Source organism: Typopeltis vanoorti, chromosome 7, assembly GCF_054136105.1.
Source record: "Typopeltis vanoorti isolate ZY-2024b chromosome 7, IOZ_Tvanoo_1.0, whole genome shotgun sequence".
NCBI classification, from domain to species: Eukaryota; Metazoa; Arthropoda; class Arachnida; order Uropygi; family Thelyphonidae; genus Typopeltis; species Typopeltis vanoorti.
Genome location: NC_143555.1, coordinates 16,167,854 through 16,195,147, shown reverse-complemented (window position 1 = coordinate 16,195,147; position 27,294 = coordinate 16,167,854). Strand labels below are relative to the sequence as shown.

Sequence of the window (27,294 nt, the reverse complement as noted above, 5' to 3'; positions counted from 1 at the left end):
TTAATAGTTTCAATTCTTCAAGATTTTCTCAAATCTAATTTTTCCATCAGACCATTTATATAAATCTGCATATATTAATTATGCATGTACTAAAATACTGACAGATTCTAACTTCTCTTTCAAATATATCTGTATATTGTTAGCAAATTACCCAAAAGTTTTACTTGTATCACAGATTCACACTTATTAAGTTTTTAAGCATACTTTGCTAAGTTAGGGAAGATTCTTTGCTGCCCTGTTGCACATAATTTGAACTGAAAATGCTGATTGATCTTTCATGTGATGCTGGGTCCTTCCAATTATCAAGCCAAACAGGAGAAGAACAATCTGAATTCAAGTCAAATAAAAAAAAAAAAAAGTACTAAGCAAATATCTTTACCATATCAGCTCTATTTAAGCTTTGTAAATCTCAGAAAAAAGCATTTTTAGCTTAAAGGTGCCAAATGAATGAAACATTAAATCTGTATGGTGCTGATGAAACCTTATCCAAGGTGATAAATCACTTATATTTAAGTTGCAAATTAGAATTGAACAATGTACTGGAAAAAGGTTTGATGGTAAATCAGATTAGTGGCATGGTTGTATGCCATGTTCACTATTATTTATAATCTATGTAGATATCATGATAAAGATATGAAGCCTGATATTCAAGTAAGAGATATTAAGCTGAATTCTTTACTGAACTCTGTTGGTCAGATAATTGGAAGGAGAACTCCATGTGCCTTTTAAGGAATTCAGGGAACTGGCTGGGTCTTCTAACTAATCTCCAATCTTAACATTCTTGTGGTGCACCCTGTTATTGGTCATGTTCCTGAATACTGGAACAAAACAAGATGAACTGGCAGTTTGGGGTTTAGCTAACCAAGGTGTATTCTGTATTGGCTTAAAACCAAAAAACAGTGGTACATGAAGATGAAAAGTCATGCCATGTGGGGTGTTGCTCATATAAACCAGGCCGGCCACCACTGTCTTCATTGGAGAATTGAGGCAAATGATAAAAAGTCATTTGCTTGAACAAACTCATAAAACGTGTTAGCAGAATTCAAGATTGAACAGCTTAAGCATAAGAAATATTGGTGGAAAAGAAGTGGAACTTACAGAAGAATTGAAGAAGTACCATATTATACTTAGTGTTACTGAAACAAAGAAGATAAAAGCAGGTGAAAATTTTCTAAATAACAATTATGTTATATTCAAGTAATGTTGATGAGAGATGGGAAGGAATAACTCCAGTTTTCAACATTAAACCTGAAGATAATCTTGAATGGTGGGCAACATCAAGTAGAGTAATGTGGACAAACAATATTGGACAATGAGACTTCTTTGTGTACCTCTGGTTCAACAGAAAATTCTACTATCGAAGAACTGGAGGAATTTTATGAGTCATTAGAGAAGGCAGTTGATGTCAAGAAAAAGGAAAAGTAATGTTAGGAAAAGGAAAATTTAGAGAATAGGGCAAACTGACAATAATTGTAATTCTGTTCAGGACTCGGAGACTAGTCATCACCCACTAACACCATATTCCAACATACAAATTTACATGGAGAGATGATATAAGGAATAAGAAAAGTCTCATTGATTGTGTTATTGTGGATAATGATTTCTTCATGCTGGTTCAGGACACGAATATAGAAGGAATTTGAAATAGGAAGTGATCATTTATTTTTGAGCAGAATAAAATTGAATTTTATATTAAAAAGAAAAATACATAAGAAATTTTTAAAGAATAAAAGTTAAGCATCTTTCTGAGATGAACCATACATAAATTTTATTGGAGGAAAAATGAGACTTCTAAAACAATAAAGAAACCTTAGAAACTTGGTGGCAGACTGAAGAAAACATTCAGTACATGTAGTGAAGTTGTCTGCAAGGATAGAAAAATCAGAATCCCCCCCCCCCTGGTGGATTTAAGAAGTTTAAAGAGTTAGTCATGAAAAAGAAGAAAGTGTATTTGAAGTTCCTAGCAAGTAAATCAGCATGTGCTTTGAGATAATATAGAGAAAATTGTAAGAAAACAAAGCAGTGTATAAAACTAGTTAAAAGTCATTGGAAGATTTTGGCAAGAACATAAAAATAAATTATACAAAGGTGGAAAAATATTCAGGAGGCTATGAACAGAGCTTAGAAATGATGGAAAAAGTACTGTGAAAGGAATCAGGGGTAATAAAGGTGACATGAACATGGCTGATAAACATACCTTAGATGTTTGGAGTTATGATTTTGAAAGATTGTTAAATAGAACAATAAGTGGCAAACTAACAGTAAAAATATATTCAAGAGGAATGCAATCAGGAGTGCCTATCAATACTTGAGGTAGAGAAAAAGCAATCAAAAACCTGAAATGTAGGAAGACAGTAGAGTTGATGTTACTCTACCAGAAATGTCCAAGTTTGGAGTTATAAAGGTTTCATAGTAGGAACAATGCATATTTCAGAGGCATCATCAGAAGGTCAAATTCCAGTAGATTTTAATAGTTCTCTTATAGTACCCATATATAAAATGGACAATAAACAATATGAGAAATACAGGGGAATTTTCTTACTGTGTGTTTAATATATATGAAAGCATACTTCAGAAGAGGCTGAAGAAAAATTATCAAAGAGAAACTTTAAGGAGTACAAGCCGGGTTAAGGGGCCAAACAGGGGTTGTCAAGATCATCTTTTCATTTTATGTCATAGATGAGAAATCATGGGAATATATTAGGATCTGTATTTAAATTTTGTAGATTTGGAAAAGGCATATGACGAGGCACCAAGAGAAAAGCTATTCAAAACACTTCAGTTATATGGTGTAAATGGAAGATTATATTGGGCGATATACAGTCTATATTTGTAAGTCAGCAGTTACAAATGAATGAGGTATCAGGAAGATAGTTTCATGCAAAATCAGATGTAAGAAAATTATGATAAGTGGCATTAGGCATGATATCAAAATAGGAGCTTCTAATCACTGCTCATTACTTTACAAAAATGATTTTATGCTCCTAGATAAATCCAGTACAATTTTGCATCATTTCTTAACTAAATCGAGTAACAAACATATTAAGAAAATCAGCAATTTAAAAAAACAAAACAAATTATTCCAGTTACATTAGCTTTGGCTCTTATACAATGAGTGAGTGCTCTATGTACAGTCCAACTTCTAACTCATCTCATTTGATCTGTTTTTTCATCTCTACATCATTCAGCATTAGTTTTTTTCCAAATGATTATAACCTAAAAACTTAGAATTAAATGTCAATGATTTCTTCTGTTCTCTGGCCTCTAATTTACCTCTGTTAGTTTAGTGTATGTTTTTTTCAGTGTTATATTTTGAATAATTAATTTTTTCAAAAAAGAACTTTAAAATCAACTTGATGATATTCCATTGTAGGTAATACTATAATTGACTTCATAATTTAAACCAGTAGTTCACTGTTAGAGGCGTTGTTTTTAACAGTAATTTAAAAAAAAAAAGAGTAAAATATTAATGATTAGGGAAGAAGTAAAATTAAATAATTTCCTCTTCCAAGTGTAATGGTATATTCATCTGTATTTAGCTTTCTTGCCGCCTTCTGTGATGTTGCCACCCCGACGATTGCAAACTTTGTTGTGTCAAGCAGTTGAGTTACAAAAAGATCGTTGTCCTTATCATAATACAAAAACCGATACTGGCTTGGAAAACATATCTCTACTTATTGATCATGTATGCAGTAGGTAAGAAAATATATTGTCTATTACAAATTAATATATGGATAATTAATCAACAAAACTAAACTAATAACCAGTATTTTGATTTTCCATAACCATTTTCCAGTGACCTAGTCTTGATAGAACCTGTGAAGAAGAGTAGGGATAGCATGATTATATGATATATTACATAGTGAGTTGGCCATCTCAATTGCTGCTGCTGCTGTCACTGTTGGTGTGTTTTCTTGAGAGAATATATTGCTATAATTTTTGTGTCCACACTCTTAGAATTGAAGCCATTTCACAATTAAATTTCAAGTCATATTTAATATGAAGTCAATATCACTGTTCATATTATGCTTATACATAGTTTTAGAACTTCATTATAAAAGATCAGTGTGCATTTTACTTTAAGTGAGGGGGGATGGGGGAGAAGGTTATCTGTTATATAAAAGATTGTTGAATCTACTTGCAAATAGAACTAAAAAATTGCTGAAAAAAAAGTTGAACTGGGAATATATTGTGACTACAATTGTATGTTGCATTTCACATGAATAACCTATATATAAATCACTGAAACGGAATAAATATAGCATACGCAGAGGTTTGTGTAATAGGGAATTGTCTAAGTCAGTGAGGAACTTCATTGATTTATGCTATTTTTTTCCATCCTAGGAATATGCAAGGACTGGGATTATCCATAGGACTATCCTATGGATTTATATGATAGTAAGCTCAATATTCGATATCACTCTGATCTATGATTTTGTTACAGATATGAGTTTCTTATATAGTGACAATTCTTTGTGATCCAGTTTCTTGTCTACAGGTTGACCCAGTCTGTTGGTCTCTCCTCATGTCACTGCATGGAGCGTGTAAGTTTCTTCTTACCGAAATCCATAAGAGCTATTGTACAGCTAAACGAAATCCTATTTTTTTGCTTCGCATGTACTGAATTATTTTATCGCATATGTCTAAGTGTAAATTTTGCATAACATCTGTACTCCTCAAGTTATAGAAAGAAATTGCATGACATTTTGATCTACATATACGATCAAACAATGCTTGATAAATTGTTATTGATATAGATATTTATTTGTGATATAGTTTCACTTTATTGTGATAGGAATGTCATAACATTACTGATTGGCTGTTTGCTTGTTGTATTTTTAAATATGCAAGTTAATTTTGCTTATAATTGCTCTACCTTATAGAGCAATTATAAACCTTGTAAACCTTGGTTTTTGTCATAAATTTAATAAAGATCCCACATGGATAAAGTTAGAAGATCCCAAATGCCAGGTTTCAGCAGAAGGATCGAGTGTTGAAAGTTTTGACAAGCAATGGTTGGACAGCAGCAGCAGATAGTATCAGCATTAGTATCACTTACCTAGATTTGCATTTTAGATAAGAATCATTGGCAAGGAACATAGGACAAACTGATACTATAAACAGACTAGGTCAGCTATTGAAAATGATGACTTTAGTGTTATTTTTAATGTTAACAAACTCATCATTTTCAGAATGAAGATTACTAAAAAGAATGAAACATTATAACATTAATTTGAAATCTTGTGGATTATACTGTTCAGGAAATGTATAGGAAGGAAAGTTCTATTTGTGTTTTAGTATATTTAAAGGAAATTGGAGGAATCATCATTTTGCCATTTCTGATGAACACTAACTTCTGGAAATAGCTGTGGAAAATGCATGCAGCAAAAACCGAACTTATCTGTGAAAGAGAATGGAGTGATTCGTTAAAAGATAGGCCATTAATCAATACGGGTCAAAATTTTTTAGGGTGTTCTGAGAGACACCATTCCAGATGAGTGAACAGTATTCAGTAGTTAAACAGATTTGTGATTTATATTGAATTACTAATTGTCCTTAGATTGTAATATCTTGGAATCACAAAAAACAGGAAAAGGATTAAAAAAAAAAATGTTGACTTGTAATTGTTGGAGAAGAATGCATAGAACACATTGGACTGTGGGGGGGGGGTACTAATGAAAGTACTTAATCAGTTATAAATAAAAACCATGTAACACATTTATCATCAACAAAAACTTGGGGTTAAAGTTAATCCAAGAAGAGAAATTTGTTCTCGTCTAGTGATATGGATACTATCAGAGATAAAAATGTGAGACAAGTTATTATGAGAAATAATCAAAACTGAATTGAATTAGCTACAGATTGCTATTAAACGTTGTTAACCAAGTGAATTGTATCTCTGTTCTTCACTAAACAAAGAACTATAGAATATGGAAATCCTGCTATAGCAGGATTTTGATATTCTTCTGCAGGTTCTTTCCACTGTTGTGAATATATATAAGCCTCCTCCATAAATTTTCAGTTGTCTCTGTCCTTAGCCAATAACATGTGTCATCTTATTTCAAACCTTTGTAGATAAACTGTTCAGCATGTTCTCTGGTGTCCTTACCTTCGTTTATATTCTCTTGGTGGCTACTTAGTGCTTAATTTCTCCCCTCTTTCATCTGTTAATCTGCTAACATGTCCAGCTCCTCTCCATTCACATGATTTTCAATATTTCATATTATCTTCTATGTCAATTAATTCTTTTTCTTCCTCATCCTCTTCCTCTTTTCATGACTGTATGCTAAGGCAGCCTGTTTTGGTCTTGTCCCATCATTTCATTGGTCTGCCTCTGTTTCTTCAAACCTTTTGATTGTAGTTCATCTTCATGGGTATTCAGTCATGTCTTTGTTCTAGATGATTTTTCCATTTGGTTATGTATTTTCCTATTGTTTTCAATCTTGGTTTTTGAGTAGGTTCTTTCAGCATGTCTTTATTTCTCTTTTTATCTGATCTTGTCTTTTATCTCCTTCAGTTAATGCTTCACTACCATATAATAATTTTGGTTGGATAAAGTATTGTACATTCTTAGTCTGCTTTTTTGGTGAGAGCTACTTAGCCTTAATATTTTATTATTCCATTTACTTGGGAGAATTTGTTAATTTTGTTAGAAATGTCTAAATCTTCATAACTTAATTTATTATTATTACTGTTATTGCTGCATGTGCACCTCAATGAAGTCCTAAGAATCACTGTGGGAGACCCAAACCATCAACACAATATATATATCATACCTCTCCTTGAAAGCATTAACAGACACTTGCATCAGGCAATCCATTCCATTTATTCACCACTCTCCAAGTGAAAAATCTTGTCCTCTTGCCCTTGCTAACCGTACTCTTAATCAACTTCCAGGGATGACTATAGCCCCACTATAGCCAAGTGCTAACAAACCATTTCCCCTGCATCAGTCCTATAAAATCTTTTAAGTAACTTTAATGGTTGTATAATACTCCTCCCCTCTCTCTTTGCCTATTAGCCAACTTTTGCAACCCACAAACCCTCAATTTATGGTTTATGGAATACTCCATCATAGGAAGCATTTCACAGACCACTCACAATCTTGCTCACTAACTTGTGGATCCTCTTCACAACATCCTCATCTGAAACCTCAGGTTAGTAGACCTGAGCACAGTAATCCAGATATGGTTATATCAAAGCTTTAGAAAGAGGAATGATAACTCCTTTAACCCTGTTAGTTTGTTCTTCAATAACCAAGTAATCCTGTGAGCTATCCTGGCATATTTTAGCAACATGCCTCTAAATATTAAATCTCTATCCAAATCCCTGGCTTCATCAGTTTCCTGGAGTACAGTTCCCTCAATGTGGCACACAGTTCATAATTTTTGTATCCCATAAAATAAAACTGTACACTTTTCCACATTAAATTGATATTCACTCTACCCAACTTGCATCATTGGCAAACAACTGGATATCTCGCTTTAAATTATTTCCAACATTAATTATGTTCAAATGTATGGAGACTTGTTAGTACGAGGTGTGTTAGTAGAGGATTTGACAAAATTGTACCAACCTGGTGCGACCATAAAGGACGTAACTGAGTCTATTAGAGAGCAAAAGGAAAGGGTGAAAGAAATGATTGTCGTGGCAGGTACGAATGATTTGAAAGGAGATAAAATGGAAATGATAGAAGACCTGAATGAATTGTTTGAGGTAGCAAAAGAAAAGAGTGAGAGAGTTAGAATGATTAGTCTTTTGCCACGTATGACAGTGAAATGTTTAAAAGGAGGGCTATAATTGCGAATGACTTTATGCGTGGGTTATGTATGACGAGTGGTGTGGAATTTGTGGATGTGTGGAGTGAGTTTGATGGGCGAAAGGATCTATATAAGATGGATGGCTTGCATTTGAATGGTTACGGTGTAAGAAGACTTGAGAAAGTGTTGCTGAATGTAGTGGATGTGCAAATTCAGGGAAACTAGATTTGTTAAGGGGGGGGAGTAGAGATACAGTCCTTATGGAGGCAGTTGAATGTAAGAATGAATATAATATGCCAGAGCAAATAAGGACAACAAATCTGAGTGGGATAGTTAATAAGGCATCAAGGTAGGGTTGGGGCTAATGGGGGTCTTAAATTCATGTACACTAATACTAGGAGTATTAGGAACAAGAAGGAAGAGTTTTTGGCCATGGTTGGCACTTCCAGACCACAGGTTATAGGTATTAGTGAAACATGGCTGACTGTAGATGATATAACTAGTGGGATTGAATGTGATGGGTATAGTGTGTTCAGGAATGACAGAGAGAATAAAATGGGGGGAGGAGTATTGTTGATGATAGCTGATGAGCTCCAGCCAAGGAGAATAGAAGTTGAATTGCAGGATAGAGAAAAGAGCACATTTGAGGCCATTTGGTGTGAGATTGTGGCTAGCAGAACTAAATATACAATTGGGTGCTGCTATAGACCAGGTGATGGAAAAGATGGTGGTGACAGTATGCACAAGCAAATAGAAGAAATGGGTGGAAGGAGGGTGATTATTATGGGAGATTTCAACTATGGTCGCATTGATTGGAGTGAGGAGAGGACACACGGGAGGAAGGAACTGGATTTTATGTGGTTATTAAGGGATAACTATCTGCGACAGCATGTAATGGAAAATACTAGGGGTCAGAGAGTGCTTGACCTAGTAATTACATCTGAGGATTTGGCTGTAACAAATATGACCACATTCTCACCAATCGGTGAGAGTGATCATAGGGTCTTAACTTGGGAGGTGGCTAAAGGTGTAGAATTTTCAATTAAGACAGGGTACATGTGGAATTATCGGGCTGGAAAGTATGACAAGCTTAGGAGGTTGATTGGTTCAGTGCCATGGCATGTACAACTACAACGACTAGAAGTTGATAGTGCATGGGAGGTAGTTAAGAAGTGCTTGCATGAAGCAATGGCTGACTGTATACCTAGAGTCCGAATAATAAATCAAGTAGGGGTTAAATGGATGAATAACACCATTAAGCTTGAGTTGCAAAAAAAGAAACAACTATGGAGGGAATTTAAGGAGAAGGGTGACCAGCAGGCACATGAACGGTATAAAGCGCATGCCAGAAGGGTGACGAGTGTGGTAAGAAAAGCAAAAAAGGATTACGAAAAAACATTGGCAATGCAGGCTAAAGAGAATCCTAAACAGTTTTTTAGATATGTAGCAAGTAAAAGGAAAAATGTACATGGCAGATTGATTTTAAAGAATGCTGATGGTAGGGAGATAACTGAATCAGTTGAGATAGTTAAGTTACTGAGTGAGCACTTTGCAAAAGTATATCATCCAGGTGGTGACATTGCAGAAACGAATAAACCAGTAGATTATACGGGAATTGTGGTTAATGAAGTGGAGGTGAGTAGTCTATTGCATAACTTCAATATCAATACATCTGTGGGATTGGATGGTATACCAGTTCGTGTTGTACGAGAAGCAGCTAAAGAATTGTCAGTACCCTTGACCATTTTGTTTAATTTGAGTCTCGGGTCTGGGTTAGTCCCGAGCGGGTGGAAAGAGGGGAAAATAGTTCCACTGCATAAAGGTGGTTCCAAGACTGCTGTTGTAAATTACCGACCGATTAGCATATCAGGAATCATTGTCAAGGTCTTAGAGAAATTAGTCGAGAAAAGAATACAGGATTGGATAGATGAAAATGGGATATTGTATGGGGGACAACATGGTTTTGTGAAGGGTAGATCATGCCTCAGTAACTTGCTCACGTTTTATAACACAGTGACGGCTGAACTGGATTGGGGTAATGGGTTTACAGTGATACTACTGGACCTTGCCAAGGCCTTTGATAGGATACCACATGGAACCCTAATCAGTAAACTGGAGCAGATGGGTATAGATATAGGGTTGGTGAGATGGATAAGAGGGTGGTTGAAGGAGAGATATCAAAGAGTGGTTTATTCAGGAGTGGAGTCTAAAAGACGTCTTGTGACTAGTGGAGTGCCACAGGGCTCTGTTCTTGGACCACTGCTTTTCAATTTGTTCATCAATGATATTGGAAAGGATCTGAGAGGAAGGATTCACTTGTTTGCTGATGATGCAAAGTTGGGTAGAGCAATTATGAGTACACAGGATGTCAAAATTTTACAGGATGATTTTGGATAGTTTGGAGGACTGGGCTAGGAAAAATGGATGTCAATTTAATGTGGCAAAGTGTAAGGTTATGCACTTTGGGGTGAAAAGAATAGCAGCAGTATATCGCATTGGTGGAACCATACTCCAGGAGATTGATGAGGCCAGGGATTTGGGAGTGTTGGTGGATAGGGAGTTGAAGTTTAGGGGGCACATTGCAAAAGTAACTAAAACAGCTCACCAAATCACTTGGCTTCTGAAAAATACTTTAACATGCAGAGACGAACAAGTTGTTGTTCCTCTGTATCGAGCCTTGATAAGACCCCATCTGGACTTCTGTGCCCAGCTATGGGCACCAGGGTTTCTTCGTGATGGGGAGGAAGTGGTGAGGGTCCAGAGACGAGTGACCAAGATGATAGCAGGTCTGTGGAATGAACCTTATGAGAATAGGTTGAAGATTTGTGGGTTGCAGAAATTGGACGATAGGCGAAGGAGGGGTGATATGATTGAGACATTCAAATTACTGAAGGGTTTTTATAAGATTGATCCAGAAGATATTTTTGAAAATATGACTGGTGGTGGGAGGACTAGGGGCCATGCATGGAAGCTAGGCAAGAGCATGGTTGACAAGGGTGTTAGAGCTAGGTTCTTTACTTGGAGAGTGGTAAATGAGTGGAATAAGCTTCCAGAGTCTGTTGTGCGTGCTACGACCGTGAATGAGTTCAAGGCAAGATATGATAGATACTGTGTGAATGTTGAATAGTTGTTCTTGACATGATGTTAGGGCCTCCCTCGATGAGTCTGTCGACTCCTTGGAGTTTCCCGGAACAACAATAATAATAATAATAATAATAAAATAAAACAGCAGTGGTCCAAGCACAAGCCCTGAAGTGACCTGCCTTCTTTTGGATTCTGCTCCTCCGTATACAGTTGACCCTTGAACAACATGGGTTTGTACTGTATGGATTCACTTATACGTGGTTATTTTTTCAATAAATATATTAGAAAATTTCTTGTTGTTTTGCGGCAAGTTGAGAAAACTCTGAGACAAACCCCAACCCCATAGCCTAGAAATATTGAAAAAATTAAGAAAAAGTTAGGTATATCATGAATGCATAAAATATATGTAGATACTAGTCTATTTTATCATTTACTACCATAAAAATACACAAATCCATTATGAAAAGTTAAATTGATTAAAACTTATGCACACAAACACTTACAGACCATACATGGTAGCATTCGCAGTCGAGAGAAATTTAAATAAACATAGATGCAGTATTAAATCATAACTGCATAAAATTAAATTTTTAATTTTCTGCTAATGAATGAATCGTTATAAAATAAAATTTTTATAACGATTCATTCACTAGTGTATGTACAGGCTAGGTTACCGTGAAGCAATCATATCAATTACACTAGGCTACCATAAGGCAATCATTGCTGTTTACTTGTTATCAATGCATGGATCGTTACACTTGTAAATAAAATTGAATTTCTTTTTCACATTATCTTTTCAATTTGTGATGTCTAGTGTTAGTAATATATATAACATCTACAGTGTTTTGTATAATATAAGACAATATTGATGTAGGTACTGACAGGCAGATGATTCATCTTGTAAACAGACAACATAAGCTTAAAGTATCTATAAATCCAGTACAGTACTGTAAATGCATTTTCTCTTCCTTAAGATTTTCTTAAAATAACATTCTCTTTTCTCTAACTTACTTTATTGTAAGAATACAGTATATACAGGTATCCCTCGATTAACGCGGTTAATTAATCCCTGAATGTTACCACGTATATCAAAATCGCTGTTAATCAAATCTAATAATCAATGGTAAAAATTACAATTCGTCCATGATCGATTACTGTATTAATAATTTGTAGGAGGTATGACGTCATCATGCTCACGCCACGAAGCTTACATGTTTTTGCTTGGTAAATGTAATCCAGTGGAGCTCGCGGTGGTAAAAATTGTAGCGTAGGTCACGGTATATCTGAGAGATGCATTCATTACTAGTATGTACTAAAATGCAATAAAACATAAAGAGAAAACACTGCAAATATAATACATGATGGTACAAATTAAGTGGATATTGAATCCAACATTATTTCATAGCCGAATATAGAAACTACAAGAGTTTCGTGCCGAATATATAGAAACTATAAAAGTTTCGGAGGATACAAGCATAAGCAACCTTATAGGTAACTCGTAGTAAAGGTGGAGTAAGCTCCAGATCACTTTTCTTAGTATTTTCCATAATGTAAAGGTAAAGCATATCTCCTAGAGGGCATGTATGATAAATAAGCCTTTGGCTCTCTATTTCAGTAATACATGATAGTTTATTTATTTTCAGTTACAATCTAGAAATTACTGAACAAAGAATAAAAAAAAAAACAACTAAACCATACTATACTGACATCAGCGGTTGCGGTATCTCTCAGATACAATTTATTGTCAAATATCACAAACCTTTACATAACACGTGTTAAACCAAACTGACAGCAAAAATCACTGTGGAATATCACTCGTAACATATGAATGCACAGCTACTCATGACCTCCAAGCTATACACTGAATTGTGTAAGAATATTTTTATTAAACATTTTGCACGTATCTGTCAGATCAGCTGCGAGCTCCGCAAGGTTAAAGGCGCGTTAATTAAAACTCTTGCTGCGTATATCACGGGATTGCCACAATTAATTTCACCACGTTAATCAAATCCTGCGTTAAGCAAGGGATACCTGTAATATACAAAATAAGTGTCAATTGACCTTGTTATTGATAAGGCTTCCAGTCAACAGTAGGCTATTAGAATTAAGTTTTTGGGAAATCAAAAGCTATATGCAGATTTTTGACTGCATGGGGGGGGGGGGTTATGCTGCTAACCCCTGTGTTGTTCAAGAGTCAACTATACAACTTTTTGGTATCTGTCCATGAACCACCCTTTTATTCATATCGCCAGTTTCATATTTATTCCCATTGGTTGAAGTTTGTAATTAAAAGAGGTCTCATGTGGTATCCTGTCAAACTCCTTTACAAAAATCAGTAGTATATCAAATAGCCATTCTCTTTATCCAACTGAGCTGTCACCTTATTATAAAAAGTTAATAGATGACTAAGGCACGATTCTACCCTTCATTAAGCCATGTTATCCCTCATAGAGTATCTTATTATTAGCCACTCATTCTTGAATTCTCTTTTTGACTAACTTTTCCAGTACTTTTACCACCATGCTTGAAATACTGATTTGTCTATAATTTTTTTTTTTTTTTTTTGATCCGCATGGAATTATGTCATGTTGTACCATCATTTTGTATATTGGTTTAAGCCAATAAGAATACAATTTGGTTGGCTAAATCCCAAATTGCCAGCCCATTCTCGTTCGTTCAGTATCCAGGTAGATACCCAACAGGGTGCATCACGAGAAGATGAGGATTGGGCATTAGGTCAGAAGCCCTGGTCGGTTCTCCGCATTCCTTTAAAGGCTGTGTGGAGGTCTCCTCTCAGTTATACAGCTTTGATCCTTAAGCACCCCATTAAATGATAAAGGTGATTAAAAAAAAAAACTGAACAAATATTTTAATGTCTGGAGTAATTACTTTGGAAGATGGTTAAATGAAACAAGCAATGATGAATCAATGATAAATTGTTAGCCACTTTCATGGCTAATATGTGCAGAAAAGTGGAGAATTTATTCAAACTCCAACATATTTTATTCAATGTAATGTGGGTGACATCAGGGAAAAGAGCAAAAGATCCATTAAAGTAAATTCAAAACATGAATCACAAGATTTAAGTCATATAGTATGTGCTTTCTACCTCATGTCTTGGGCACAAGTATGACAGGAGAATGCACAATTGGAGTTGAAGAAACAAGTTAGTTTCTATAATTAAAATTTAAATAACCCAATCAGTATTTTAAAAATAATAATTATGAACAGTTAATCGCAATCACTCAGGACTTTGAAATTGGCATACAATCAGATCAGTTAAGGTTACAAATGATTTTGTAAGATTTCACATGTTTCAAGGACCAGACAGTCACATTTAAATCTTGTTCTTTTCCAGAGAACTCTTTGTCTAGTGTAAGTGGCATGAGAAGCAAGCCAGTCTTGTCAGATTATAAAAATGCAACATCCTGATGTTCTTGGATTCTTATCTTAGCAGAAAAGCCACCCTCTCCAAAGTAATAAAGCTGACATGAACAGGACACTAGATAGACACCTGGCTAGGAGAGTGGTGGTAATTTGTACTTGGTTGAAAATAAGAAGTTCCAAGCTGGTTTGAAGGAAGTGTAGCGATTGCTTGTGAAGAATCCATGATCTTCATAATTGCAATCTATCTGTTCAGACATCTTTTCACATCAGATTGTAGTCTGGCTGAGGAATGATAACTGTCAATAATTTTCTGGATGATAGTTTCATTGTAGCCATTAGTTGCCAGAGTGATTCTTCATCATCATTAAATTCCTGATATATATACCCTCAAGGGGAGTACAGGATATGATAGTACTACATGAAAAATTTACATCATTACTAACTTCCTATCTACAATTTTCCTCCAAATCAGTCTGTTAAATGTCACGACTCCAATATTATCAGGTCTTATAAGTATTGCTTGATACAATGTTCCATTATCACGATATAACTATAGCATTTGTCATCTAAGGCACTTTTTACTCTATTAATCCACTTATGTCTTGGTCTTCCTCTGGGTCTTTTTCCTGCCAACCTGGCAGAGAACACTTGTTTTGCTAATGCATATCTGGATGCTGACAATATCAAGGTCTTTCCTGATATCCTCATTTTTAATATGTTATTGCCATTGATGCCATCTGTTCACAGCTCTAATCTTTCTCAGGACTCGTATCTGTGGTCTCTAGTCTTTGGTCAAGTGTTTTCCTTCTAACCCAGCTCTCAGATTCATAAGTTAAAACTGGTTTGAACACTGTCTTGTATACAACTAATTTAGTGTTCCGACTAATTTCTTTCTTATTCCATATGAATTTATTCAGTTGACTTCCTACCATACCAGCTTTGTAGATTCTGTTGTCTATTTCCATATTTAATTTACCATCTTCACTAAAAATCGTGCCTAAGTAGTTGTAATGTTTTAATTGATCCACAGGTTCTCCGTTCACAATGCAGTTGATATTTTCAACAATTCTACCTATTTTCATTGTCTTTGTCTTTTTAATGCTGACCTTCATACCATATCGATTACGACAGTTATTCAATTTAGTCAGGGAATTTTGCAGACTTTTAGCAGATTTATTTAGAAGTGTAACATCATCTGCATAAAGCAAAGAGCTGAGATCACCTCCAATTTTGATATCATGTTTAATACCACTTTCCTTCATAATGTGATCCATATAGATAATGAATAAGAGTGGGGGATAATGTACATCCTTGTCTGACACGAGATTTAACATTAAATCATCTTCTGTACTTCCTTCAATTCTAACTGCTGACTTAAAACTCAAATAAAGACTAAGTATTGCTTGATGCAATGTCCCATTATCACGATATAACTGTAGCGTTTGGAATAGCTTCTCTCTTGGCACCTTGTCATATGCCCTTTCCAGATCTACAAAACTTAAATACAGATCTATATTCCCATGATTTCTCAACTATCAGTCATAAAGTGAAAATCTAATCCTGACAGACTCTATTTAGCCTGAATCCAACTTGTTTTTCACCAAGCTTCTCTTCCACAATCCTTCTCTACCGTTTCTCAAGTATACTTGCATATATCTTACCAGGAACACTCAGTAATGAAATGCTGTAATTCTCACATTCAATTTTATTTCCCTTTTTATATATGGGTACTATAAGAGCTCTACTCCAATCATCTGGAATTCGTCCCTCTGTCCAGGCCTTCTGAACTATGCAGTGCAGCCACTGTACGACTTTTATACCTCCACGCTTGAGCATTTCTGGTCGAATATCATCTACTCCTGCTGCCTTTCCACATTTCAGACTTTTAATAGCCTTTTTCTACTTCAAGTACGGATATCTATTCCTGTCTGCATGCCTGGTCAGTGTTTTTTACCACTGTGCTGTCATCACTGCTTGTTTGATTTAGCAGTTTTTCAAAGTAATTACTCTATACTTCAAGGATATCTTTTTCTCCTGTTTTCATGTCGCCTTTATCAGTGATTTTTATTTAATTTAATTCATCCAACAGAAGGGAATTAAAAGAACGGATTGCACTCTGTATAAGACATTTGTTAATACACTGGTGTCCAAAAGCTAAGAACAAAGTACATTTTTACCTGTACATGAAAAAATTTTCATGAATATAGCCAAATATGGACACAAATTTATTACCAGCATAGTAATAAATTATATTACACAAAAAGCATGTTATTGCAATTTAATTTGTATGAAATTTATATGTTTTTGGCATTAATTACAAATTTCCTAAGGACATATTTAAGTAATTAATGTACATTGCTTACTGAAAACTATGCAGAGAGACATTTCAGTATGGAAATGTCCTGCGATGCAGCTCTCTCAACATCGTACCATGCTTAGCACCAAGTGGTTCAGGAGTTCTTGAAGCAAACCAGCCCACTCCTCCTTCAGAGCAAGCTTAAGGCCTTATATATTTGTTTTCTGGAGGGGAATTTCAAGTAGTAATGTGTGTCTCTCTATTGCATTCCAAATGTGTTCTATGACAGCATTTCTCAACCTTTCTAAGTTCAAGGACCAATAAAATGCTTAAATCAATTCTATGGACCACTAAGTTACAGATGTGTTGCGCGTGGGGGGGGGGGGGGATCAGCAGCGGGCGGCACTTTTTTGGCCTTTAAGACATTTTGCCATACTGTCTATAAAACAGCAACTGAGTAATGAAATAGACTTAGAGAATGTCATCAACGATTTTGCGAACAGAAAAGCAAGAAAAATAACTTTTTAGAATGTTGTAATTCTAGTTTTATTTCAATAATAAATATAGTGTTTTTAATTTATTTTCCTATATGTCGTTTTCATTTTTTGTAATTTTTTTTAAAAAACCTATGTAGGAATTACCAACATTTCGGAAAAACTCTGCCATTTATAACATAATAAATCTAAATAAATTTAGTTTAATCCTTTATCCAAGTGTGAGTAAACGAAGTTTGCACCTCAAAGTATCTTCAGGACTGGGGTAAGGTGGTACAACACCAGGCAACTCGCTGCAAAGGCAGAGGAAGCTAACATCACCCCTATCTCAGTATCTCCCATAATGCAAAACACAACTCCTTGCGGACATGTATAATGTTATGTATTAAGGGAAGGCCCACTACCCAGACTAGTTTCGACCTTTATTGAGGTCTCTTCAGTGGGAGCCAGGCCCAAGTGGAGATACCAGGCAGAAGCATTAGCAGGGTCATCTCTTCCTATCGGAGTTGCCAAACGGTATGCCACCTTTTTATTAAATTACTCTGGATTTAGAGAAAGATGTTGAAAGTTTATTTTTCACTTGGTTCGACTATAATAAATTTAGTTTAATCCTTTATCCAAGTGTGAGCAAACAAAGTTTGTACCTGAAAGTATCTTCAGGAGTGGGGAAAGGTGGTACAACACCGGACAACTCATTGCAAAGGTGGAGGAAGCTAACATCACTCCTATCTCAGTATCTCCCATAATGCAAAACACATCTCCTTTCAAATATGTATAATGGGAATTATGCATTAAGGGAAGGGCCACTACCCAGACTAGTTTCGACATTTATTGAGGTCTCTTCAGTGGGAGCCAGGCCCAAGTGGAGAAACCAGGCAGAAGCATTAGCAAGGTCATCTCTACCTATAGGAGTTGCCCAACGGTGTGCCACCTTTTTATTAAATTACTCTGGATTTAGAGAAAGATGTTGAAAGTTTATTTTTCAATTGGTTAGACTATAATAAATTTAGTTTAATCCTTTATCCTAGTGTGAGCAAGCAAAGTTTTCGTATAGGTAGAGATGACCTTGCTAATGCTTCTGCCTGGTTTCTCCACTTGGGCCTGACTCCCACTGAAGAGACCTCAATAAAGGTCGAAACTTGTCTGGTCAGTGGCCCTTCCCTTAATGCATAATTCCAATTATACATATCCGCAAGGAGATGTGTTTTGCATTATGGGAGATACTGAGATAGGAGTGATGTTAGCTTCCTCCACCTTTGCAACGAGTTGCCTGGTGTTGTACCACCTTACCCCACTCCTGAAGATACTTTCAGGTGCAAATTTTATTTGCTCAAACTTGGATAAAGGATTAAACTAAATTTATTATAGTCTAACCAAGTGAAAAATAAACTTTCAATAATAAATCTGAAAGCATGTTTTCAATACATATGGAAACATGATTAATGAAATTGGAAGTGAAAGATTAAAAGTGTATGATCATTGAACAAAGTTGTAATTTTTATTAAATAAATAAATAATGTGATATAATTATGGTACTACTTACTTTTAATGAGATGGTTGAGCTTCTCGGCCCTTGCAGAGTTGCTGGATATCTGGCTCAATATTGGCCAACTTCGGTCGAAGATCGGCACACACACTAAGACGAATTCTGTGTTTTGTTTTTATTTAAAGGAGCGATGAAAATCCTTTCTCACAAAGATTGGTTGTAGAAAATTGCGTGACAATTTTCAATGATTCTTCAGATAATTCAGGAAATTCAATTCTCACTGAAGGCTAGATCCAAAATCGAGCCAAACCAAGATCACAGAATTGCATTTTAAGTTCACTGTTACTTAAAAGCTCAATTAACTGTTCTTTTTTCGATAACGAAAGGTCGTTCTCGTGACTCCAAGCCTGAAATGTATTGCGAACCAACAGAAATTTCTTATTAAAGTTATTTTCGGAAAATATGTTTCAAAATTTCGTTTCAGATTTTTGAGGTGGTCACAAACCCTTTCCAGAAACTCAGAATCAATAAAAATATCGTTTTCCACTAAAAAGGATTCCACTGTTGGAAAAGGTGCAAATTGCCTATCTTTTACATAACTAATCTATAACACCAGTTTTTTCTCGAATGCCTTTATTTTGTCATAAGTATCATGAACAGTTAAAGAATTTCCCTGATGGGAGTGATTTAGTTCATTTAATCTCGAAAAAATGTCTGAAAGAGAGAATAGTGTTGATAACCATGCTTCCTCAACAAGGAATGATGCAAAATCAGAATTACATTCATTTACAAATAATAAAATTTCGTGCCTTAATTGAAATAACCTTGTTAGTACTTTGCTCCTGGAAAGCCAGCGAATTTCAGAATGAAGAAAAAGTTGTACATATTCACTGCCCATTTCATTGTAGAGTACTGAAAATAACCTGTTATTTAATGATCGAACTTTAATAAAATTAACTAGTTTTACAGCGTTGTATAGCACAGTTTTAAATTTTGGTGGCATTCCTTTGGAGGCTAACGCTAGTCTTTGTATGAAACAGTGTACCCAATTCTTATCTGTAGCTACTTACTTGACCATAGAAACAACCCCACTATGCCTGTAAGGGCACAAGCTCCATCCGAACAGAAGCTTATATGTTTTTCCCACTGGATCCCTTTGTGTATTATGTACTTATTGAGAGTGTGAAATATTTCTTCTCCAGTTGTTCGGGATAGCAAAGTCTACAAAACAGAATATCATCATGAATGTTGTTATCATGCACATATCTTATGTAGCATATTAACTGCGTATCATAATCTCTTTTGATTAACTGAGATTCTACGTCACCTGCCATATCATTAATTCTGCGACCGACAGTATCATTTGAAAGACGAATCAAATCAGCATCTTTTAGTAATTTGTTGCCAAACATAGTTTTTACCACATCTTTTATAGTTGGAAGTAGCAAATTTTCTCCGATAGAAGGAGGTTTCCCTGTTTTCGCTATGCACAAACTGAAGAGATAAGATGCTTACAGTGCCTTGCTATTAATGGAACATAATGCTAAAACTATATCTTTCCCATAATTTAACCACGCTACCGGCCAAGACGTCAAGGTTATCATGGATGCGAAGTGCATATGAAAATTGTAATATCGTTGATATTACATTGAAATATATGGTGGATACAAAGCGTATGAGGGGTGCGTATTTGATCCATAATAGCTGATTTTCATGTCCCTAAGCATCACTGAAAAAATTCAGTTGGCTTATTTTTCACATCACAATGTTTAGCTTCTAAATGACATCGGAATTTTGCAGGTTTCGTGCACTCGTTCGAGAACACTTCATAACGCAAAACACATTGAAGTTTCTGTTCACTTTCATCTCTACATCAAGTAAACCCGAATTCCAAATATGAACTGTTATATTTCCTACTGTATTTTTTCTTTGAACTGCTTGTTTCTTCTACTTTAATAGTATCAGATTTACTTGCCGTTATAACACTTGCATTACAGTTAGGGTTAGCATCACCTGTCCATTTGCCCTTCTTTTCAAAGTCCTAGTTCTAAGCCACTTTTCCATTATTAAAAAACATTTCCGAAAAATATATAAATATATAAATCCTGGGGTTAACTCACGACCCACTTAGTCCAAGTATCACTTAACACTTCTGAGTGCTAAGTGATATACTGAGCCTTGGTTGAAGGAGGGAAACCTTCAATAATAAAAATCAATAAACAACAAGCAATTGGTTGAAATGTGGATAACACATGTTCAATTCAAATCTGACAAAACTGCAAGGGAAGGCAGAAGCAAGAAAACTATATTGTTGTTCAATTCACCCATCTTTTATTATTCGTCCTTCTGCTGCTACAAATTTAGCGGCAGAATTACGAATAATAAAAGTGGGGTGAAGTGAACAACAATATAGATTTATTGCTTCCGCCTTAGAACATTCTGACGCTATTTGTTGGTTTTTTTAAGTCTCCATTTGATTTCAGTAATTTTTAATTACTTATTCAATTTTAATTTGTTTTGTTTGGATAATTAAAAAATATATATTTATTTAATTAAGTCTGCCTGCGGACCACTTTTCCCATTGTCTTGGACCACCCATGGTCCGGGGATCACAGGTTGAGAAACACTGTTCTATGAGGTTGAGATCTGGGTGCAAGGAGACAATGTTGTATGGAGGTTAAATGATATGAGGTGTAGTTAATGAGAAAGTGAAGAAAGCATGCTTCCCAGGTGTGAAGATGAAGGATGTCAACGAAGCTGTTAGTTTGCAGAGAGAAGTGAAAGAGTTGTTTTGGCTTGCATTAATTATTTGAAAGGTGAGAAATATGCAGTGAGAGAAGATATGAGTTTCTGATAGAAGTGAAAAAGAAAAGTGAGAAAGCAAACATAGTGAGTCTGCTGTCTCACTATGATAAGACAGAATTGAGAAGAGCCATTATTGCTGATGAGTCAATGAGAAGATTGTGCAGGAGAAATGGTGTACAGTTTATAGCTGTATGGAGGAAATTTGATGGACAAAAGGTCTTCTTTATGCTCAACGCTAAAAATGGAATAGTTTTGGAGTTAGATGTTTGGAAAGTATAGTTCAATGAGAGGTTGGAAGTACAAACTCAGGGAATCTAGAAGTATTAGGGGGGATGCAGTCAAGTGTGGGTTCAGCCACCTTTAAGACAAAAGAGTATGCATACAGAAATAATTATGCAATGGTGAATGCAATTTCATATCTGAATGAGTTTATAATGACATTACTTAGGGCTAACTGTGGATCCAAGGGGATGTTGAAATGCATGTGCACGAATGCCAGAAGTCTCAGAAATAAAAGAGAGAAGTTTTAGGCATTAGTCAGCTCAACTTGACCAAAAATTATAGCCATCAGTGAGACCTGGTTGACAGAAAATGATAATAGGAACAGGTAAATAATTGATATATTGACAATGATAAGTGAAGAACTTCAATCAACAAAATTACTAGTTAAGGAGGATTTTACATCTGGGGAGATGGTTCATTTGAAGCCATGAGTGTGAGATACGGACCACTAGGACAAAATAATTATGATTACTGCTATAGACCAGGGAGACAACAGGAAGATTGGCATTGACAGATTGGCACAGTGAGGTCAGGCAGGGCAATTATTATAGGAGACTTGAACTATGGGAACATAGATTGAATGACAGAAAGGGGGCATGGCAAGATGGAAGTGGAATTTATACACATTCTAAGGGCTAATTACCTGAAACAGCATGTCATGAGGTAGGAGTCTGAGAATGTTGGATCTGCTAATAACATCAGATGTCTCCATAACCAAGGTAGGGACTCTGCTGCAAATCAGATGAGAGTTACCATGTAGTCTTGTTCTGGAAGTTGCTAAACATATGGAATTCTCTCTCAAGAAATAGTATATGTTGAACTATAAAGCTGGTAATTATGACAGACTCATCTTGGAGCAGTGCCATGGCTTGAGAAGTTACAAGGAAAGAATGTCAGTAGTGCATGGAAGTGGTCAGGGATGTTTGAGAGAAGTAGTGTCAGACTTGCACACTCACAATCAGGAGGATAAACTGAGTAGGGTTCAGTTGGATGAGTAGGGATATAAAGCAAGAAATAAAAAAAAAAAAAATTGTGAAGGGAATGTAAAGAAAGAAGTGATCAGCATACTTGTGAGCAGTGTGAAGTGCAATCTAAAAGGGTTACTAGTGTGTTAAGAAAGGCCAAAGTAAATCCAAAAGAGTTTTTTCATTATATAGTAAGAGGAAGAATGATTATAGAAAGATGATTTTAATCAGTGCTGATGTTGGGAAGTTGACTAAAGCAAAAGCAATAGTTGAGTTGTTTGGTGATCACTTTACAGAGGTGTATCATGCGGGTGGAGATTTTGCAGTTGCTGATGTGACAAAAACTGATGTCAGAATTGAAGTAGGTAAACAGGAGGTCCTCATCTTATTGAAAAATATCGGTGTGAATACAGCAGTGGGACTGGATGGCATGTTGGCCCCCTATGCTACGTTGAACGAACAAGAGAATTGGCAGTACCTCTGATGCATTGTTCAATCTAAGTGTCAGCTATGGCAAGTTCCAAGGGAGTGGAAAGAGGGTAACATAGTTTCATTACATAAAGGTGGCTGTAAGACAGAAGTAACAGATTACAGACTATTTAATATATCAGGAGTGGTGATTAAAGTATCAGAAAAGTTAGAAATAAGCATTAGGTAAAATCCTATAGTTGAATGGATAAGAATATGATGCTGTATGGTGGGCAGTATGACTGTACTGCACTTCGGCCAAATTGCAGAATCAGGAACAATTAAAAAATGTGTGTAGTAATATTTTACCTAATCATGTAATCACATGAAAAAAAATGAATATATATATATATACACACACACACACACACAGTAGAACCCCGAAGTTACGCGGTAGGTAGGACCTACAAAAAGTGCACAAGTCGAATTCCCGTAACTCGGGGGGTATAATTTTGCATGTAATTTATATATACAAACATGCAATTGGGACCAAAGGTTTACAAAAACGCCTATATTTTTTAAGAAATATAATCATAATTGTAGTTTTTCATACATAAAAAAAAAGAAAGTTATTACGGTGCCCAACCCCAGTGTTCCGGACTGTTAGGCTGGTTCTCCTCGAATTTTGAAGACTCGACATTCAGGGTAGCCCTTGAGTTTCAAAACGTGACATAAAAAGGCGTATCATTTTATATATATATATATATATATATATATATATATAAGCTGAGATTAGCTTTCTAACACACTCCTGAATTCTAACAATATCAGGTTCCTTCCTAATATTCTCATTTTAATGATTCTGCCATTGGTGCCACCTGTTCATTCCTTTGATCTTTCTCAGCACTTTTACATCTGTTGTACCTAGTCTTTGAGTGAACCAACCTATAAGACCCATAAGTTAAAATTGGTTTGAGCACTGTCTTGTATATGACTAGTTTAGTGTTTTGACAAATTTTTCGTTTATTTCATATAAATGTATTCAGTTGATTTCCTAGCATGTCAACTTTGCTAATTTTGCCTATTTCTGCATTTGATTTGTTGTCTTCACTAAAAATTGTGCCACAATAGCTGCAATGTTTTACTTGTTTTGCTTTATGTAATGACCCTATTTACATCTTATAATTGTAGTGTTTGTACCAGCTTTTCTCTTGCAGACCTTGTTGTATGCCTTTTCCAGGTGTGCAAAACTAACTATGATGTTAGTTTTGTACTCATCGTAAAGTGAAAAATCATCCGTTCTTGATAACCTCTTTTTGGCTTGAAACAGCTTGTTTTTTTCTACAGTTTTTCTTAGCCTTTTCTCAAATATGCTTGCATAAATCTTAAAAATACTCATTAGAGAAATTCCTTTAATTCTTACATTCAGTTTTATATACCTTTTTCTAGATGGGCCCTATGAGATCTGCATTTCATTTGGAATTCGACGCTTTTACCAGGGTTTCTGAATTAACAGTAACCACTGTAAAACTTTTATATTTCCATATTTGAGCATTTCTTTTTGAAATCATATATTTCAGCTGCATCCATGCATTTCAGGTTTGAAGACTTTTTTTTTCACCTCAAAATATTGATCTGTACTCCTGATTACATTCCTCTTAATGTTTTATATCACTGCTTGTTTCTTTTTGCAATCTTTCAAAGTAATTACTCCAGACGTCTATAATATCTTTAGTTTTCATGTCACCTTGATCATCTCTGATTACTTCTACAGTAGCCTTTCTTCTCTTTCAAAGCTTTTTCAATACCCTCCAGAATATTTTGCTACCTTCCTGATATTTATTTTCTATGTTCTTATCAAATCTTCCCGTGCATTTTGTTTAACTAATTTACACATCAGAAAGGTGACAAAATATTCACTTTCTTATGGTTTTCTCTGTATGCTCTCAGAGCACAAGCTAGCATTTGTCAGGAACTTTCAGTACATTTTCTTGTTTTCCTTGACCAGCCTGATTTTTCCATCCTTGCAGACATCACCAGACATACCTCTTTGACTTAAATCACTCAGTATTTCCTTAATGGGCTACCACTGAATCTCCATGGTTTGGTTCTTATTTTCAAACTCTCATTTTTTTCTTGAATAATATTTGTTGATTGGAATCTACAGTAAAGCCACCTGACTTTGATGATTTTGAAACTTTCTTACACACTTTTCTTTTCAATATGATATTCAGTTCTAACTGCTCAAAAATAAATGATTACCTCCTATTTCAGATACTCTTGGACAAGCATTAAGATATCACTATCAACAGTAAATAGTCAGTGACACATTTCCTGTTTTCTGTATTTTATTCCATGTGAATTTGTGCACATTTATGTTGGAAGATGGTGTTGATAATGACTAGTCCATATCCTGATCAGAAATCTAGCAAATATTTACAATGATTATTAGCTTTGCTCTATTCTCCCAATTTTCCCAAAATATTTCTGTAATGTCTGGTAACCATTTCCTACTTTTCTGTTTGACTTTGTACAACGACCAACTTTTTCTTTGTCAATGCTTCAAAAATTTCTTGAACTTTGTCCTTAGTAGAACATTTTGTGGAACCATAGGCCCTAAGAAGTCTCATTGTTCAATTCTACATTTTGATAATTGCCCACATTGCTACTTGAATTTTATCCTTTTATTTAATGTTGAATACTACAGCTACTCCTTCTTTTTTCCTTATCATTATTGTCTGAATATAGCATCTTCTATTTGTTGCTCAAAAGAGTCTGTCCTGTTTTTTCTTTGTTTCTATAACACCTGTTATGTTGGTTTGGTACTTGTCTAGCTCAAGTCACATGAAACAGACTGAAAATATTCCGAGTCTTGTATTAGAAAATTGATACATTGTAGCAGAAATCGGCAGGCAGGAAGGCTGCTGATTTCTGAAATAAACTGTTTCATGAATAGAAAGATTTTAAGTAATAAGGTATAGATATCAAAATGAAGATCTAGCTGGGTGCAATTTGTAGTGTCTTAGAAGACCAAAATCTAATATCTAATGATATTGGAGGTCTGACAAATAATATATTAATTTGGAATAAAAGAGTTAAAAAAAATTCCAAATGTATACTTAATTATGCATTGCTGTCATGAAGTGATGCTAAAATAATGTGATAAAAAGTGATTGATAGATGAACACCACCGATTGTGTAACGTTGCATGGGAATAAGGGGAAAAACACCAAAAAAATAGACATGGTCAGTTGTAATACCCATTTTCAAAAACTACAGAACAGTTACTCTAATGAGTTGCGGGAAAAGTACATATGATATTATTAGAAAGAATAAGGAAACTAATAGAAAAAAATCTAGAAGATGAGCAAACATGATGCAGAAGAAACAGGTATGCTGTTTACCATATATTAATGTTACTATTAATTGTGGAGAAAGCTCTGTAGAATGAAAAGATTCATGCCTGCTTTGTTGACTTTCAGAAAGCATTCAACAGTATAGATCAGAAAGTGGCATGGGCTAGGGCTGAACTTGAATCATATGGAGTGAACAGCAGTGTGATATGTCTGTTGCAGAATATCAATGAAAATGCAGAGGCTGCTGTAAGAAATTGTAGAGTAACAGGAAAACGGTTCCAGATAAGAAGTCCCAGTATTCTTGAGCATCATCATGCTTTTGGAAAGAACAGTTGATGTGATAAAGTAGAATGTAAGGGGAATTTCATTTCATTGTACAAAATAAACAATTTAGGATTTATAGATGACAGTCATTATTAAAGAAGCTGAAGAACTAAGAAGAAAACACTCAGGTTCAGTGAAGAAGGAAAGAGATATGGGTTGATAATGAGAAAAAAAACTGAAACATTGATATTTGGAGAGAAGTTAAAAAAAACAACAAAAAAACAAGTCAATAGACCTGAGAGCTGGAAGAGGTTAGGAGCTTTATGTACCTAGGATACAACATGACACACAATTTAAACTGTAAAAAAGAGATAAGATCTCGGATAACAAAAGTATATGGAAAAGTAAATCAGTGAGCCTTGCCGTTAAGCTGAGACTGCTGGAAACATTACATATTCACAAATGCTCTCTTTTAAAAACTTTTAAAAACTAAGATGAATATTGGCATTTGAAAGAACATGTTATAGAAAGATTCTATGAATTGGACAAACGAAAAGGTAATAAACACAAAACTGTATAGGAAAGTAAACTGCAAAGAGAATCTCATGTAGAAAATAATTTCATGGAAACAGCTTTTTCATATCTGCAGGATGGATAATAGTAGAAAGATCAAACCTTGATGTATGGTACAACAGATGATATAAATA

At 35.1% G+C, this 27,294-nt stretch overlaps 1 protein-coding gene across 1 annotated transcript in view; it reads left to right on the top strand.

The window, feature by feature from the left end:
• The window catches only part of LOC150104511 (WD repeat-containing protein 26), a 400,251-nt gene that overhangs the window by 119,532 nt on the left and 253,425 nt on the right, over positions 1–27,294 (top strand). The window contains exon 6 of the mRNA XM_090395688.1: positions 3,540–3,696. Within this exon, the coding sequence (XP_090251814.1) occupies positions 3,540–3,696 (157 nt within the window). The remainder of the gene's footprint in view (positions 1–3,539; positions 3,697–27,294) is intronic.